Source organism: Procambarus clarkii, chromosome 89 (genome assembly GCF_040958095.1).
Source record: "Procambarus clarkii isolate CNS0578487 chromosome 89, FALCON_Pclarkii_2.0, whole genome shotgun sequence".
Classification (NCBI taxonomy): domain Eukaryota; kingdom Metazoa; phylum Arthropoda; class Malacostraca; order Decapoda; family Cambaridae; genus Procambarus; species Procambarus clarkii.
This window is the reverse complement of record NC_091238.1, coordinates 8239261-8256669: the sequence shown is the minus strand read 5'-3', so window position 1 is coordinate 8256669 and position 17409 is coordinate 8239261. Positions and strand designations below refer to the sequence as shown.

General features: G+C 44.4%; 2 protein-coding genes across 2 annotated transcripts in view; both read right to left on the bottom strand.

Moving 5' to 3' along the window:
- Positions 1-8900: 8900 nt before the first annotated feature.
- On the bottom strand, positions 8901-9437 carry LOC138359115 (keratin-associated protein 4-9-like). The gene has a single exon (XM_069317827.1). The coding sequence runs from the start codon at positions 9435-9437 to the stop codon at positions 8901-8903; it is 537 nt and encodes a 178-aa protein (XP_069173928.1).
- A 1096-nt stretch (positions 9438-10533) lies between these two features.
- Positions 10534-17409, bottom strand: part of LOC138359114 (uncharacterized protein PF3D7_1120000-like) — a 6955-nt gene continuing 79 nt past the window's right edge. Inside the window, exons 2-4 of the mRNA XM_069317826.1 lie at positions 15244-15399; positions 14865-15025; positions 10534-10656 (exon numbers count right to left, since the gene is read on the bottom strand). Of these exons, the coding sequence (XP_069173927.1) occupies positions 10534-10656; positions 14865-15025; positions 15244-15399 (440 nt within the window). The remainder of the gene's footprint in view (positions 10657-14864; positions 15026-15243; positions 15400-17409) is intronic.

Here is a 17409-nt window from a genome sequence, read left to right as displayed (position 1 = left end):
TCCCTTCGGGGTGATGTTCTGACGAACACCAGGGGTCGCCTTCTTGAGCCGTTTATCCTCTCTTCTTTCCTATCTCTTCTGAATTCTGGTAAGCCCACGCATTTGGATTCTCGGACTCGCACCCTTTCCTGTCTTGATCTTTCTCTTTGCTCATCTTCTCTTTACTTAGATTTCACGTGGCAGGTTCTTGATGACCTCCATGGCAGTGACCATTTCCCCATCCTTGTTACCTTTTTCTCTTTTCGCCCTCTCCTCTCCTTCACTAGGTGGCAGTTTGCGAAAGCGGACTGGAACCTCTTTACCCTTAGTGCTACTCTCTCTGACCTCTCCCTTCTGCCTCTCCCTCGCTTTCTCCTCCTTTTTCATGACACTGTCTTCGACGCTGCCCTCTGCTCTATTCCTCGTTCTTCCTCTCGGGGTCCACGGAAGTGCGTTCCCTGGTGGAATGCAGATTGTGCTCGAGCTGTCTGCTGTAAGCATGCAGCCTGGAAGAGACACCGCCGTCGGCAGACGGCCGATTCTTTTCTTTTCTTTCGAAAGGCGAGTGCGGTGGCCCGTAGGGCCATCTGTACGGCTAAACGTGAATGTTGGGCATCTTATGTCTCTACCGTTACGTCCGAAGCTCCTCTGCCACAGATCTGGAAGAGTATCCGCAAGATAGCGGGTAAGTTCGTTCCCGATGTTACACCGGTCCTTCACCTCCATGGTACTCTTGTGGCGGACCCGTTGCAGGTCGCTACCGAACTGGGTTCCAACTTTTCTTCTGTTAGCTCTGGTCTTCATCTTCTCCAATCTTTCCTTCTTCGTAAACCTGTCCTTGAGTCTTGTGGGAACCGACCTGTGAGATTTATATTTATTTAATTTATATGAATTTATATTTACGTTAATTTATATAATTCGATAGCAATTTGTATAATGATAAGTGGACTGTATTTCTGCAATAATCTCATAATCTCACAAATCGATCCTCTACACATTAGGGGGGGTTTATTAAATTAATATATATGCAGCCAATCAAACTACAGTAATAGACTACATACATTGAAGAGGTTCCTTATCTTATAGTACAGCAGGTTAGTCCACCAGGTATAACTAGGGTGTAGACACCAAATTATCCTCTTTGAGGTAGCTTCCATCACCCAGTAACTGGTGCACAAAGTCCTTGCTTCCTCGTCTTGACCTGTCAAAAGGGCGCTAGCTGTGAAGCCAGGTTCTATATATGACAAGCTATATCAGAGAAAACACTATACATGGAACAATAAAGACCTGGCTTAATTACCTTTAGTTTGAGGCGATTTTGTGATCTAACCGGGTCACCCTATATCCTGACATTAATGGCCATAAATGAATGATAAACGGGTTTCGGATAGACACTTAACTTGAATTTGTAGACAGCGTGTGATAATGGTACACCTTTGGTTTCCATAACACTTCGTCCAAGTAAAATTAACAGGAGCCGAATTTGCTCCCGTGTGAGCCTCTGGTCTAGTATAAACAACAATGGCTGCCCTCCTTCCTCCACTGACGCCTGGCTTACATTGTCCAGATTTCAGAAAGTGATAGAAGGGTCACATTTACTCTACTTTAATATTGATAATTAAGTTAATTTATATAAGATGTTTTTATGATGGTAAAGTCCAAAGACTAATGTATTTAAGAATAATTCCCACCATAATAGGTGGAGAATATAATAGTATGTGGTGATGATATCCCGTTTTCTATAGACGGTAATTCCACTACAAGTTACGTTTTCTATGGTTAACTTGTTTATACAACACAGCTCTTATCTGTCTGTATGATATTATTATTAAATGGTGTCGGATTTTCCGACATAATTCCCCAGGGGGCTGCTCACGGGTCGAAGTCCTCTTTAGAACAGACGAACACCGATACTCCTCCTTCGAATTATTAGATTAATTTGATGTTAGTAGTTAGTAATCACACATTTGTGTGTCTGTTCGTGCAGGACGGATGTCCCGTACTAGAGTTGCAGGGGTTAGAAGTCTAATGCGATTTCATTTCCCTGTCAACTCTTGAAAGGCTAATATTCAAGCCTAATTACATATTATTTAACCCAGAAGACTGGATGTGATCAAGTACTACAGTCAAGTATGATTCAGGGACTGCAGTGAGATCAGTGACATAGATATAACTTGAAGTTTGTTCAGGTAACTGGTCACTGATATATAAACACTGAGGCCCATGGAATACATCTTGATTAAATAATAAATGTATCAAATCAGTCATCAGATTTATTGGGGTTTAATTTAGTTAATTGATTCAGAAGATTGAATAGCTCATCATTAAAGTAAAGTATGGTTCTGAGACTGCAGTGGGATCAGTGACATTGGTCGCAGTGACTTGTAGCTGTTTTAGGCTACTTTTCACTGATTTGCCACTGAGGCCTCATGAACTCTTCTTCAGCTTTAAATGATGATACTAACATCAACCTCTGTTGGTATAGTCAGCTGTAATCTCCTTAGTATAATGCTACTGGAGAAATATAATCAGCTGACAAATTTAGATTTCTACTGGTATTGTTTATCTGCAGGCATAGGTCTCCTCAGGCTTGATACTGGGCCTGAGAGTAATTTACCTCCTGCAGAGTTTAACATGGTTATACCCTGATATTTAGTAGGGCTACCGATGAATCGATGACAATAGTCTGTCCCTACAAGGAGACCGAAGTCGGTGAGGTGATCAGACTTAATATTATCTGCCAATTTTATTCCTCTATTTCTCAGGAATTTGGCTGTTGCTCTCAGACCTTGAACTTGTAGGTCTACTGGTATTTTGTCCACCACAATGGCTTGTACTCGACAGACGTACCTGCCTAAACGTACTGATGGTTGTACCACCTGGTAGACTTGAGGTCCTGCATCTGTTACAAACCCTGAGATGTTGAATGACATCTGGGCTACAGGCCTTAATTGTAATTCATCTGCCAGCTTTTTAGTAATATATGTTCTCTGGGATCCTTGGTCAAACAACCCACGGGTATGGACCTTGGCCCTCTTATTCAGGATGGTAATTTGGGCAGTAGGCAAAGTCGTATTACCTTTAGACTTTGCCGATTGGACACTCTTTGTTTGTTGCACCTTGCAGTACTGTACTGTGGTGGGAATGCTATCTTCCACCTTGGGTCTTGAATACGTTAATTTCGTATATTTACACAGTGCTGCATGGTGCCTACCTCTTCTACACCTGTTACAGGTGTTGAATTGGGTATCACAATAGTCTATGTTGTGTGACTTGAGACACCTTGCACATCTCCCTAATTCCTGGAGTCGCTCCATACGAGTGTCTCTGGTTGGATAATTAGCACAACAGTATGTTGAATGTTTCTTTTTGCAGAACATACATGTTCCCCAGCCTACTGCACGTTTGGAAGTTACCGGTTTGGGTGAACTAGTAACAGTAGGCTTGGAGGTTGCTGCTGCATTGTCAGATTTTCTGCAACTTGATGTTAGAGTAATTGACTGATGTTTATTTGGGGTAGTTGTTTTACCCTTTAATTGACTCTTATTTTCTATTTCTGAAGGCTTGCAAGAGGCTTTAACTTCCTCATTTGCTCGTCGTTTGTTTATGATGGAATGTAAACCTTCAGTGATGTCCTGTACTGTCAGGATGGTGTTATGTTGATGTGCATATAATTCATCTAGTATATCGCTGGACAATTTTCGTTGAAGGACTACTTTGGTCATCCATTCACTAGTAGTTATATCAACCTTAAGACTGAATATTCTTAGTAGTGACTCAAACTCCATGCTGAAGGATTGTAATGAGTCAGCAGTCTGATCAGGTTGAGGTAAATCCAGCAATTGTAGTACTAGATGTATGACAGTTTTCTCATTGCCAGCATTATCCATACTAGCTAGTTGGTGAAGCCTTGTGGGGCTTGTACTTGGGCTGCTCATAATACTGAACAAGCACTGATGGTAGCCTAGGGTCAAATTCTGCACTCACTAGGCAATAATCCTACCTCTACTAGAGGTTAGCACTTAAAATTAATACGCATTATATATATACAATCATACACACTAATGATTTGAGTGATAAACCAGTGTCACTGGAAGTACCTTTAGGTTAGCTCTTCTATATCACCCTAGGATGGTAGAGACACTAATTAATCACTCAAAGGTGTAATGATCATAAGTAAATTATTATATATACAACTCAACTCGAGTTGATAAAAATTACACCCAAAATAGGGTCTGCACCATTCATTAATGGTGTTAGGTTGTTGAATATAGTACAACTGACTATGGTAATAATGGGACTAGGATGAGCAATAATAGTTCAACTAGTCATATCCTACCCTGTTGTGGGTTGGCAATTAGTAAATATTATACTGTGATCACTAGTGCAATATATTAAATAATTCTCTATTTTGGAGAAATAATATACACAATTATTGATAATAGCCTCTTAATTAGCCTCTATGAAACTTCTAATATTATCAAGAAGTATTAAATATTATTAGTGACCTCGCGAAATAAAGTCCACAAAATTCGTAGATAATCTCTCGCGAAATGTAACACCACGAAATCCGTGAACAATATCGCGAAGACACAGTCACTAATTTGGCTGGCTTCTATATTAGCGCTGTCATTTCACAGAATAACACGCCACCAAATCTCTGTGGGTGTGCATGAAACCGCTGACGAAGCTGATCTGAACTGAGTGGGGCTCGTGAACTCGCACGAGTCAACGCCGCCGTCAATGACTGCTGGCTTTGTTTAAATCACACTGCACTAGTATATTTAATGAATCCACTGGTTAACTGGTTCATCCGGTACTAAGATGACCAAATGTGGGTTCAAAGGATCAAATAATCCGTCATCCGGTTCGAAGATGACCAAATAATGTGGGAACCGACCTGTGAGATTTATATTTATTTAATTTATATGAATTTATATTTACGTTAATTTATATAATTCGATAGCAATTTGTATAATGATAAGTGGACTGTATTTCTGCAATAATCTCTTAATCTCACAAATCGATCCTCTACACATTAGGGGGGGTTTATTAAATTAATATATATGCAGCCAATCAAACTACAGTAATAGACTACATACATTGAAGAGGTTCCTTATCTTATAGTACAGCAGGTTAGTCCACCAGGTATAACTAGGGTGTAGACACCAAATTATCCTCTTTGAGGTAGCTTCCATCACCCAGTAACTGGTGCACAAAGTCCTTGCTTCCTCGTCTTGACCTGTCAAAAGGGCGCTAGCTGTGAAGCCAGGTTCTATATATGACAAGCTATATCAGAGAAAACACTATACATGGAACAATAAAGACCTGGCTTAATTACCTTTAGTTTGAGGCGATTTTGTGATCTAACCGGGTCACCCTATATCCTGACATTAATGGCCATAAATGAATGATAAACGGGTTTCGGATAGACACTTAACTTGAATTTGTTGACAGCGTGTGATAATGGTACACCTTTGGTTTCCATAACACTTCGTCCAAGTAAAATTAACAGGAGCCGAATTTGCTCCCGTGTGAGCCTCTGGTCTAGTATAAACAACAATGGCTGCCCTCCTTCCTCCACTGACGCCTGGCTTACATTGTCCAGATTTCAGAAAGTGATAGAAGGGTCACATTTACTCTACTTTAATATTGATAATTAAGTTAATTTATATAAGATGTTTTTATGATGGTAAAGTCCAAAGACTAATGTATTTAAGAATAATTCCCACCATAATAGGTGGAGAACATAATAGTATGTGGTGATGATATCCCGTTTTCTATAGACGGTAATTCCACTACAAGTTACGTTTCCTATGGTTAACTTGTTTATACAACACAGCTCTTATCTGTCTGTATGATATTATTATTAAATGGTGTCGGATTTTCCGACAAGTCTCGTCCTTTAGATTTCTGCACTCATCTTCGACTTCCCTATAACGATCCCTTCTCTCTCTCTCTCTGAACTTTGTTCTGCCCTGGCCCTCTGCGGTTCTACGGCGAGGGGCTCCAATGGTATTCATTATGAAATACTTCGCCATCTCCCTCTGTGCACGTCTCAGTATTTACTGAGTCTGTATAATCGGATCTGGGAGTCGTCGTCAGTCCCTGAGGACTGGCTCGATGCCGTTGTCCTCCCTGTTCGCAAACCGGGGTCTCTGGGAACATCCCCTAAGGACTTTCGCCCTATTGCCCTCACAAGTTGTGTCTGCAAACTCTTTGAACGTATGGTTAACGTTCGTCTGATGTGGTTCCTGGAACACCATCACCTCCTCTCCCCTTCTCAATTTGGTTTCCGCAAGTGCCGCAGCATGACATGTCCTGGTGAACTTGGAGGTCTATATTCGTACTGCTTTTGCTGCGAAGACCTCCGTTGTTGCCGTCCTTTTTGACCTGGAAAAGGCTTACGACACCACTTGGCAATATCATATTCTATCCCAGCTTCATTCTTTTGGCCTTCATGGTCATATCCCTCTCTTTCTCCGCAGCTTCCTCTCTCGTCGTTCCTTTCGGGTGCGGCTTGGTACCGCTCTCTCTGCCTCTTTTCACCAATACGAAGGTGTGCCCCAGAGTAGTGTTCTGAGCACTACTCTTTCTCTGGTTGCCCTCAATGGTCTTCTTTCCTCTCTTCCTTCAGGTGTCTTCTCCACTCTCTATGTTGATGATCTTACCCTTTGCTGTCAGGGTGATGATTCGCCTCTCCTTCAGCGCCGGCTTCAACTTGCGATTGATGCCGTGTCGTCTTGGGCCACCGATCATGGCTTCAAGTTCTCTACTTCTAAGACTTGTGCCATGACTTTTACTCGGAAACGGGTCGTTCTTCGTCCCTCTTTGTCACTTTATGGTCATCCCCTTGAGTACAAAGATTCCGCGAAGCTTTTGGGGTTATTCCTTGACTCTCGTTTGTCTTGGTCTCCCCATATCTCTTACCTTCGTGTTTAGTGCTCTAAGGCCCTTACCCTCCTTCGGGTTTTGTCCCATACTTCTTGGGGAGCGGATAGGCGCGCACTCCTTGCTTTACATTCCTCTCTCGCCCTGTCTAAGCTCAATTATGGGTGCCCTGCTTACTCGTCTCCTTCTCCTACTCTTCGCCATCTTGATGCTTTGCACCATACTGGGTTGCACCTCAGTTCTGGTGCCTTTCGTTCGACTCCCGTCCTTAGCTTGTATGTTGACACTGGCTTCCTGTCTCTCCAGGACCGCCGTGATCGCTACTGTCTTCGCTATCTTGCGCGGTCCTTACAACATCCTTCCTCTCGCCTCTGTCGTGCTTTAACTTTTACCCCTCCTGCGGTTCCTGTTCCTCTTCACCACCTCCCTCTTTCTGTCCGGTTATCTTGCTTACAGGATTCTCTTTCCGTTCGTATTTCTAATGTTTCTCCTCATGTTGTTCCTTCTTTTCCCTATGGAGAGTCCCCCTTCCGCAGTTTTGTACATCCTTGACCCGCATCACTAAAGCTTTTACCCCTCCTACGGTTCTAAAACGCCTTTTCCTTGAGCACTTTTCTTCTCACTCCCGCTCCGTTTCTGTCTTCACCGATGGGTCTAAGTCTGCGGACGGTGTTGGCTACTCTGTTGTTTTTCCTGATCGCACTGATATGTGTCGCTTACCTCCGGAGACTAGCATCTTCACAGCGGAGCTTTATGCTATTCTCTATGCTCTTCGTCTCATGCTTTCTCGTTGTCAGTCTTCCTTTGTAGTTGTTGTTGACTCTCGTAGTGCCCTCATGGCTCTCAGGTCCTTATACCGGTTCATCCAGTAGTTGTCGAGATCCAGCATTGGCTGTTTCTTGTTCATAGTAAATTTAAGTCGGTTCAGTTTTGTTGGGTTCCCAGCCATATTGGTGTGTCTTTAAATGAGCGTGCGGATGCTGCCGCCAAGGAAGCTGTCCGCTCTTGTCCCATCTCTCGTAAAGGTATTCCATATTCCAATATTTACCTGGTTATCCATTTCTCCATCCTTACCCGTTGGCAGGCTTCTTGGTCGTCTATTACTGGTAACAAACTTTTTACTCTTAAATGTTGTGTTTCCTCGTGGCCGTCCTCCTACCACTGTAACCAGCGATGGGAAACGGCTCTGGCGAGGTTGCGTATTGGCCATACTCGCTTAACCCATGGTCACTTGATAGAGCGCCACCCTGCTCCTTATTGTCCTAGTTGCATTATTCCTCTTACGGTCGTGCATGTCCTTCTTGAATGTCCTGACTTCCAGGACGAGCGTGTGTCTTGCTTTCCGACCGCCCCTCGCGGTCACCTGTCCCTCGATAGAATTCTTGGTGACTCGGATACTTTTGATATCGTTCGCCTTATGTGTTTTTGTTCTCATATTTGCATCCTTGGTGATATTTAGCGCCCTCTGATTATTCCGCACTTTGATGGTGCTACATAGCCTTTCCGGTTTGGTGCCTTCTTTTGATAATTACTTACTTACACTTTGGGGACTTACACGTTGGTGACTTACACTTTCCTGGCTTACACTTTGGTAACTTACACTTTGGTAACTTACACTTTGGTAACTTACACTTTGGGGATTTACAATTTGGGGATTTACAATTTGGGGACTTACACTTTGGTGACTTACACTTTCCTGGCTTACACTTTGGTGACTTACACTTTGGTGACTTACACTTTCCTGGCTTACACTTTGGTGACTTACACTTTGGTGACTTACACTTTCCTGACTTACACTTTGGTGACTTACACTTTCCTGGCTTACACTTTGGTGGCTTACACTTTGGTGACTTACACTTTCCTGGCTTACACTTTGGTGACTTACACTTTGGTGACTTACACTTTCCTGACTTACACTTTGGTGACTTACACTTTGGTGACTTACACTTTGGTGACTTATACTTTCCTGACTTACACTTTGGTGGCTTACACTTTGGTGACTTACACTTTGGTGGCTAACACTTTGGTGGCTAACACTTTGGTGACTTACACTTTGGTGACTTACACTTTGGGGACTTACACTTTCCTGGCTTACACTTTGGTGACTTACAATTTGGTGACTTACACTTTGAGGACTTAAACTTTCCTGGCTTACACTTTGGGGACTTACACTTTGGTGGCTTACACTTTCCTGGCTTACACTTTCCTGGCTTACACTTTGGTGACTTACACTTTCCTGGCTTACACTTTAGTGGCTTACACTTTGGTGGCTTACACTTTGGTGGCTTACACTTTGGGGACTTACACTTTCCTGGCTTACACTTTAGTGGCTTACACTTTGGGGACTTACACTTTGGTGACTTACACTTTCCTGGCTTACACTTTGGGGACTTACACTTTGGTGACTTACACTTTGGTGACTTACACTTTCCTGGCTTACACTTTAGTGGCTTACACTTTGGTGGCTTACACTTTGGTGGCTTACACTTTGGGGACTTACACTTTCCTGGCTTGCACTTTAGTGACTTACACTTGTGTAAGCCACCACCCTTCTTGTGTCCCCTCATTCCTCTTGTGTCCCCTCATTCCTCTTGTGTCCCCTCATTCCTCTTGTGTCCCCTCACCCTCTGTGTCCCTTACTGAACCATGGCTGACTTACTGAACCATGGCTGACTTACTGAACCATAGTTGACTTACTGAACCATAGTTAACTTACTGAACCATGGCTGACTTACTGAACCATAGTTGACTTACTGAACCATAGTTGACTTACTGAACCATAGTTGACTTACTGAACCATAGTTGACTTACTGAACCATAGTTGACTTACTGAACCATAGCTGACTTACTGAACCATAGCTGACTTACTGAACCATAGCTGACTTACTGAACCATAGTTGACTTACTGAACCATAGTTGACTTACTGAACCATAGTTGACTTACTGAACCATAGTTGACTTACTGAACCATAGTTGACTTACTGAACCATAGTTGACTTACTGAACCATAGCTGACTTACTGAACCATAGCTGACTCACTGAACCATAGTTGACTTACTGAACCATAGTTGACTTACTGAACCATAGTTGACTTACTGAACTATAGCTAACTTACTGAACCATAGCTGACTTACTGAACCATAGCTGACTTACCCCACTGAGTGAGACGAAACTTCCTGAAGGTCTTCTGCCACCGGGCCCTCATCTTCATGGCTGCTAGTGGCACCTCATCTTGGCGCTCTTATGAGTTGAGAGCCTCAGCTGTGAGGTGGTCACAGGGACCCGTCCCAGCTCATATGAGGGCCCCCGGGGGTCTCCTCATGGCCGTGTGGCACTTTATTCTTAGTTACTCATGCTTGACACTCTCACAGTTCTCTGTCAGTGGTCATCTGCGCCAGTTTGATCCAGTGGCGCTGTTCTTAAGTGCCTTCAGGACGCTGTTTAACTTTAGCTGACACTTGTTGGCTAGTATTCTTAGTTGGCACTTTAGTGGCACTGATATATACACTTAAAACACCGTGGTCTAGTTTCGCTTTGATTACTTTGGTATGTGACCTCATGGCACTCTCATGTGTTCTCGTGGCACTCGTCATGTCCACCTGGCACTCGTCATGTTCTTGTGACACTCATGTTTTCGTGCCACTCATGTTCTCTTGGCACTCCTCATGTTTTCATTCCACTTTTGTGATCTCGTGGCTTCTTCATATCACCTTCATGTTCTGGTGACACTGTCACATTCTCCTGGCACTCGTCATGTTCCCGAGACGTCCTCATATTCCCCGAGAACTGAAAGAGAGACGGAACAGTGAGGACATGACAACAATATCTACGATCCTTCAGTAAAATCACAAACTCGTCAACAGAGCATTGTTCAAAGCAAGGAGCAACAGAAGGAGCGGACCTGGAAGTGATCACACAGGCCACGACTCATTAACCTCTTACGAAACCTCTACATCTCTCCTTAATACTGGCGTCACTGTCTGCACTACACGGTATATGAGCTGGGAATTACTGCCAGATTGTTAACGGTAATTATGTTGGGTCGTTGGCACTCGTGGCTCGTACACAGCTGCGAGGTACAGCACCACGGTACACAGCTGCGAGGTACAGCACTATGGTACACAGCTGCGAGGTACAGCACCACGGTACACAGCTGCGAGGTACAGCACCACGGTACACAGCTGCGAGGTACAGCACCATGGTACACAGCTGCGAGGTACAGCACTATGGTACACAGCTGCGAGGTACAGCACTATGGTACACAGCTGCGAGGTACAGCACCATGGTACACAGCTGCGAGGTACAGCACCACGGTACACAGCTGCGAGGTACAGCACCACGGTACACAGCTGCGAGGTACAGCACCACGGTACACAGCTGCGAGGTACAGCACCACGGTACACAGCTGCGAGGTACAGCACCATGGTACACAGCTGCGAGGTACAGCACTATGGTACACAGCTGCGAGGTACAGCACTATGGTACACAGCTGCGAGGTACAGCACCACGGTACACAGCTGCGAGGTACAGCACCACGGTACACAGCTGCGAGGTACAGCACCATGGTACACAGCTGCGAGGTACAGCACTATGGTACACAGCTGCGAGGTACAGCACTATGGTACACAGCTGCGAGGTACAGCACCACGGTACACAGCTGCGAGGTACAGCACCACGGTACACAGCTGCGAGGTACAGCACTATGGTACACAGCTGCGAGGTACAGCACCACGGTACACAGCTGCGAGGTACAGCACCACGGTACACAGCTGCGAGGTACAGCACCATGGTACACAGCTGCGAGGTACAGCACTATGGTACACAGCTGCGAGGTACAGCACCATGGTACACAGCTGCGAGGTACAGCACCATGGTACACAGCTGCGAGGTACAGCACCACGGTACACAGCTGCGAGGTACAGCACCATGGTACACAGCTGCGAGGTACAGCACCATGGTACACAGCTGCGAGGTACAGCACCACGGTACACAGCTGCGAGGTACAGCACTATGGTACACAGCTGCGAGGTACAGCACCATGGTACACAGCTGCGAGGTACAGCACCACGGTACACAGCTGCGAGGTACAGCACCATGGTACACAGCTGCGAGGTACAGCACTATGGTACACAGCTGCGAGGTACAGCACCACGGTACACAGCTGCGAGGTACAGCACCACGGTACACAGCTGCGAGGTACAGCACCACGGTACACAGCTGCGAGGTACAGCACCATGGTACACAGCTGCGAGGTACAGCACCATGGTACACAGCTGCGAGGTACAGCACCACGGTACACAGCTGCGAGGTACAGCACCACGGTACACAGCTGCGAGGTACAGCACCACGGTACACAGCTGCGAGGTACAGCACTATGGTACACAGCTGCGAGGTACAGCACCATGGTACACAGCTGCGAGGTACAGCACCATGGTACACAGCTGCGAGGTACAGCACCACGGTACCTGAGGTTTGCCATCACTGCCCAAGCACGTAACTGATTACCAGGATACTGACGTGCTGGCCACAACAGTTGGCTAACTCTCAGCCACCTACAGTCTCTCACATAAACAGTGGCATCATAGGTAAAGAAAAACGCTCAAGTATCTGTCCATTCCTCCCCCCGTCCCACCCCAAATCCTTATCCTGATCCCTTCCAAGTGCCATATAGTTGTAACGGCTTGGCACTTTCTCCAGATATTTCCCTACCCTTTCCTCCGAGGACTGAAGCTGGGGTCACTTGGTTGTGAGCCGAGGACGAAGACCACTGAGCTAGAGGACCCCAAGACGCGGCCAGACGCCGCACCAACAGCAACAGTCAAGACTCACATAAGGACGCATCCAGAAAGTAAGACAAATTGGCCATTTGTAAAATAATGCTAAAACGAGGTTTTAAGTGGAGGATATTATGTGAGGTTAAGGGGCGGGGCGGCTCTCAGGCGCCTTAACGACGCCCTCACGAGCAGCAGGGAAGAGGACACGTGTGTGGAAGAGGAGGAGGAGGAGAAGGATAACTGGTGAAGGAGGAGGAGAGGAAGACGGAGGGAGAAGATGGAGGGAGAGATCACATCACCAGCCAGACACACCGTTATCAGAGGGACCATCCTCCACCACCACCAACATTATCAACAGATACTGTGGTAGTAAGAGAGTTGACATAGCACAAGCACTTCATACCAAACAAACATACATCAATATATCCAAAACTAGAATTAGAAGTTGATATCCGCTAATGTTCGAGGCGCCCGTGTATGTTACTAATGAGACTACATAGCCTCCAATGATGGGCTTTATGTATTGGAAATACATAATAATGGAAATGCCAGACTCGCCACTAACCTGGCATCTCGATGGATAATCACCTCCTACTCACACACTAGTATGGATTATTTCATGAATTACTCCAAGGTCTCCAATTATTGCTGGGTAAAGAGGGGCGAAAAGTTATGGATTGGTTCCCAGTCAATCCTCCCCATGTTTTGTCACGTGAGGAGTGAACGTGTATGATGTGTCCAGTGTGTCATGTGTGTGCGGGGCTGTGTGTACTCACCTAGTTGTACTTGAGGGGGTTGAGCTCTGGCTCTTTGGTCCCGCCTTTCAACTGTCAATCAACTGGTGTACAGGTTCCTGAGCCTACTGGGCTCTATCATATCTACATTTGAAACTGTGTATGGAGTCAGCCTCCACCACATCACTTTTTTTTTATTTTTTTGCAAGGAAATTTCTGCGCGGGCCCTAAGCCTCTGGCTGGCCCACTAAAATCACTGCCTAATGCATTCCATCTGTTAACTACTCTCGCACTAAAAAAGTTTTTTCTAACGTCCCTGTGACTCATTTGGGTACTCAGTCTCCACCTGTGTCCCCCTTGTTCATGTACCACCCATGTTAGTTTATCCTCATCTAACCTGTCATTTCCTCTGAGAATTGTGTAGGTAGTGATCATGTCTTCCCGTGTCGTGAGGTGCATTTCCCGCAGCCTTTCCTCGTAACTCATGCCTCTTAGTTCTGGGACTAGCCTAGTGACATACCTCTGAACTTTTTCCAGCTTCGTCTTGTGCTTGACAAGGTACGAGCTCCATGCTGGGGCCGCATACTCTAGGATTGGTCTTACATATGTGGTATACAAGATTCTGAATGATTCCTTACACAGGTGTTTACGGTTATCAGTATCATTCTGATTCCAGACCTGCATGCCATTATGTCAACTTCTCGAGGGTTTTTCGATTATTAACTCTCTTACCTTCAGGTGTTCTTTCACCAGCACAGCCACTCCTCCCCCTTCCTAATTTTCCTGCCACGTCCCCAAACTGAGTAATAATGCGGCCCCTTGGGAATACGACCTCATTTAAAATATTTTCTTCAAGTTTCGTCTCTGTTAATGCGACAATATCTGGGACCTTGAGTTGAATTATATCTATTAGCTCCAGCATTTCTTATCTCACTCCATCTATGTTGGTATATGCAATTTTCAGAAACCTGTTCCCATTCCCTTTGTTCTTTACCTCCGCTTCCTCTAATGATTTTGTTGCTTTGTTTTAATGTAGCATTTCGCAAGCTTTCCAGTCCCTAACACTTTCTAGAAAATATAATTTCTTTCTTCAGTTTTATTCCCATTTAGACGTTTCCCTTCATCGAGGTTTAGTTTTAGCCTTTCTCTGTCTTCATTTGAGAGGTCTTGTCTTATTGACCAAAGTTTGCCATCCTCATCACTCTGGAATTTCCCGGCATTTTTAGGCACTTTCGTCATTTGTTCACTCCATTAAACGTCACCCTTTAGGGGCAGTTCTTGTCTTTCTCATGTTTTCCCATCCTCCTAAAATCACTGACATTTTTCCTTGAATGTAGGCCTCCTAATCCTACTATTTTATCTTAAGATTGTCATGTCTTCTGCTGCACCTGTCCACCCTAGATGATATTTCCTTCTCTAAACAACCAAACATTATTATGGACTTACTTCTATCTGCAGTGTTTTCTACCAGTTTACTGTTGGTTACCAGTTGTTTCCTAACTGCTTGTTTCATTTCTGCTTCTTGTTGGTCATTTCTGGTTTTGACTTCCAAACGCACTTCCTTGATCGTCTCTTTCTCCTTTACAACTTGCGCATACGTCTCTTTTATTTCCTCTTTGTACTTTTCTTGGTCTTTATTAACCTCCTCTATTTGAGTTGTCCATGAAGTTTCTCTTTGCATATCCTTACCTAACTCCATGTTAGCCTCAGAGTACCTTGGAGCTCTTCACCCTATGAGTCTATTTTCTTGTTAATTTCTTCATGTTCACCACTCTTCCCTTTCCATACCTCATTTTCTTTCACTAGTTCCTTGATTTGTTCCTTCTGTTTCTTTACCTTATCTGTTAAGTTGGTAATTTTCTAACCTTGCTGGAGAATACTTCCTTTTAAATTGCGAACCTCAATCCTGAGAGCTTCATTTTCTTGTTCTAATTCAATTACTTTTTCTTCATAATTCTTTAGCAGGTCCTCAATAATCTCTGTGACGATAATCTCCTTCAAGAGATTGAGCCTGCTCTTCCCTCCAAAATTACGTCTTCACAATTATATAAAAAGACTATGGAAGAAATGTCCAACAACGCCAACAACACCAGCACCAGCAAGGGTGAGCAGAAACGTATGCAGCCCGCCACCTGTTCGGACCCAAATCACCAAACTACCCGTTGATCGCTACGGCTCCGCTGATTGGTCGCCGGTCTGGCTGCACCTGCACTCGCCCCCCAATACTACCCGATGTCTGGGGTCGCCCCAACATCAGTCTTCAGAATGTTCCGTGCTTTCGTAGCCAGCACACCTCCCAGCTAGACTCTAGAGTGTACTGAGAGAGGTGGTGGCTTTAAGCCAATATTCCAGCACCTCCCACTTACTGTTGTATTGCACTTCTTGTTATTTTGCCTTAACGTAACTTTTCATTGTGTCATTTAAGTATTCTTATTATTTTGATTGATTGATTTTATTATACATATTTGTTTGTGCATTATTTTCATGTTTTGATTTATTTAACGTAATTAAAATTTCATTGTTAAAGTTTTACTTGTGTTTTGTGTGTCTTCTCCTTACCTTACCACAGACGAAGTTCCAGTTTTTCTATTTTTTTTTATAACTATGTGACGAGGCCATACCCCTAGCCTTAAACAGCCGAACACCAACGCGTTACCGTCACATCTCTAACCTGCCAAGAAAACCTTCTTTCATTTTATCTTGTGGTGAGAATCATTTGAAACATTCAAATGTTAGTGCGTTGTCCTACCCCGTGGTGGCGGCCATCTTTGTTATTGACATTCTTTTGTTTTGGAATATAAACTTTTCCAACACAGGTTCTTCACTCACTTATACTTATTTCTTGTATCTTATTTACGTTTAAAATTGCCTTTGCCTTCATACATCCTGGGACACCACTTTCTGCCCTCAACCTGTTCCCAATACTTAGGCAATTGGATATCCCTGGAGTGTGTGTGTGTGTATTTACTATTTTTACTATTTACTATTTGTGTCTGCTGAATCGGGCTATTAGCTCTTGGACCCCGCCTTTCTAACCAATTTATTTTTCCTCTAATATGTCTACTACATATATTTCTCTCTACCACACACGAACACACACACACAAACACCCACAGAAAACAGCCTGTAGCAGCTGTCTAACTCCCAGGTAACTATTTACTGCTAGGTGAACAGAGGCATCGGGGTGAAAGAAACTCTGCCCATTTTTATCTTACATATGTGGTATACAAGGTCCTGAATATTTTCTTGCATAGGTTCCTCAAGGCTGTTCTGATGTTAGCCAGCCTCGCATATGCCGCAGATGTAATTCTTTTAAAGGTACCATATTCTGTCCCAACTTCGTTCTTTTGGCCTTCGTGGTAATCTTCTTCTCTTCCTTCAAAGCTTTCTCTCTCGTCGTACCTTTCAAGTCAGACTTGGTACTACTCTCTCTGCCTCTTTTCGGCAGTATGAAGGTGTACCCCACGGTAGTGTTCTTAGTACTACTCTTTTTCTGGTTGCCCTCAATGGTCTTCTTTCCTCCCTTCCTTCTGGCATCTTCTCCGCTCTTTATGTTGATGATCTTACTCTTTGCTGTCGGGGTGATGATTCGCCTCTCCTTCAACGGCGGCTTCAACTTGCGATTGATGCCGTGTCGTCTTGGGCCACCAATCATGGCTTCAAGTTCTCTACTACTAAGACTTGTGCCATGACTTTTACTTGGAAGCGGGTCGTTCTTCGTCCCACTTTGTCACTTTATGGTCATCCCCTTGAGTACAAAGATTCCACGAAGCTTTTGGGGGTTATTCTTTGACACTCGTTTGTCTTGGTCGCCCCATGTCTCTTACCTCCGTGTTGAATGCTTTAAGGCCGTTAACCTAATTAAGGTTTTGTCCCATACTTCTTGGGGAGCGGATAGGCGCATGCTCCTCTATTTGCATTCCTCTCTCGTCCTGTCTAAACTTGATTATGGTTGCCCTGCATACTCTTCTGCTTCTCCTTCTACTTCTCCTTCGCCGCTTTGATCCTTTGCACCATACTGGGTTGGGCCT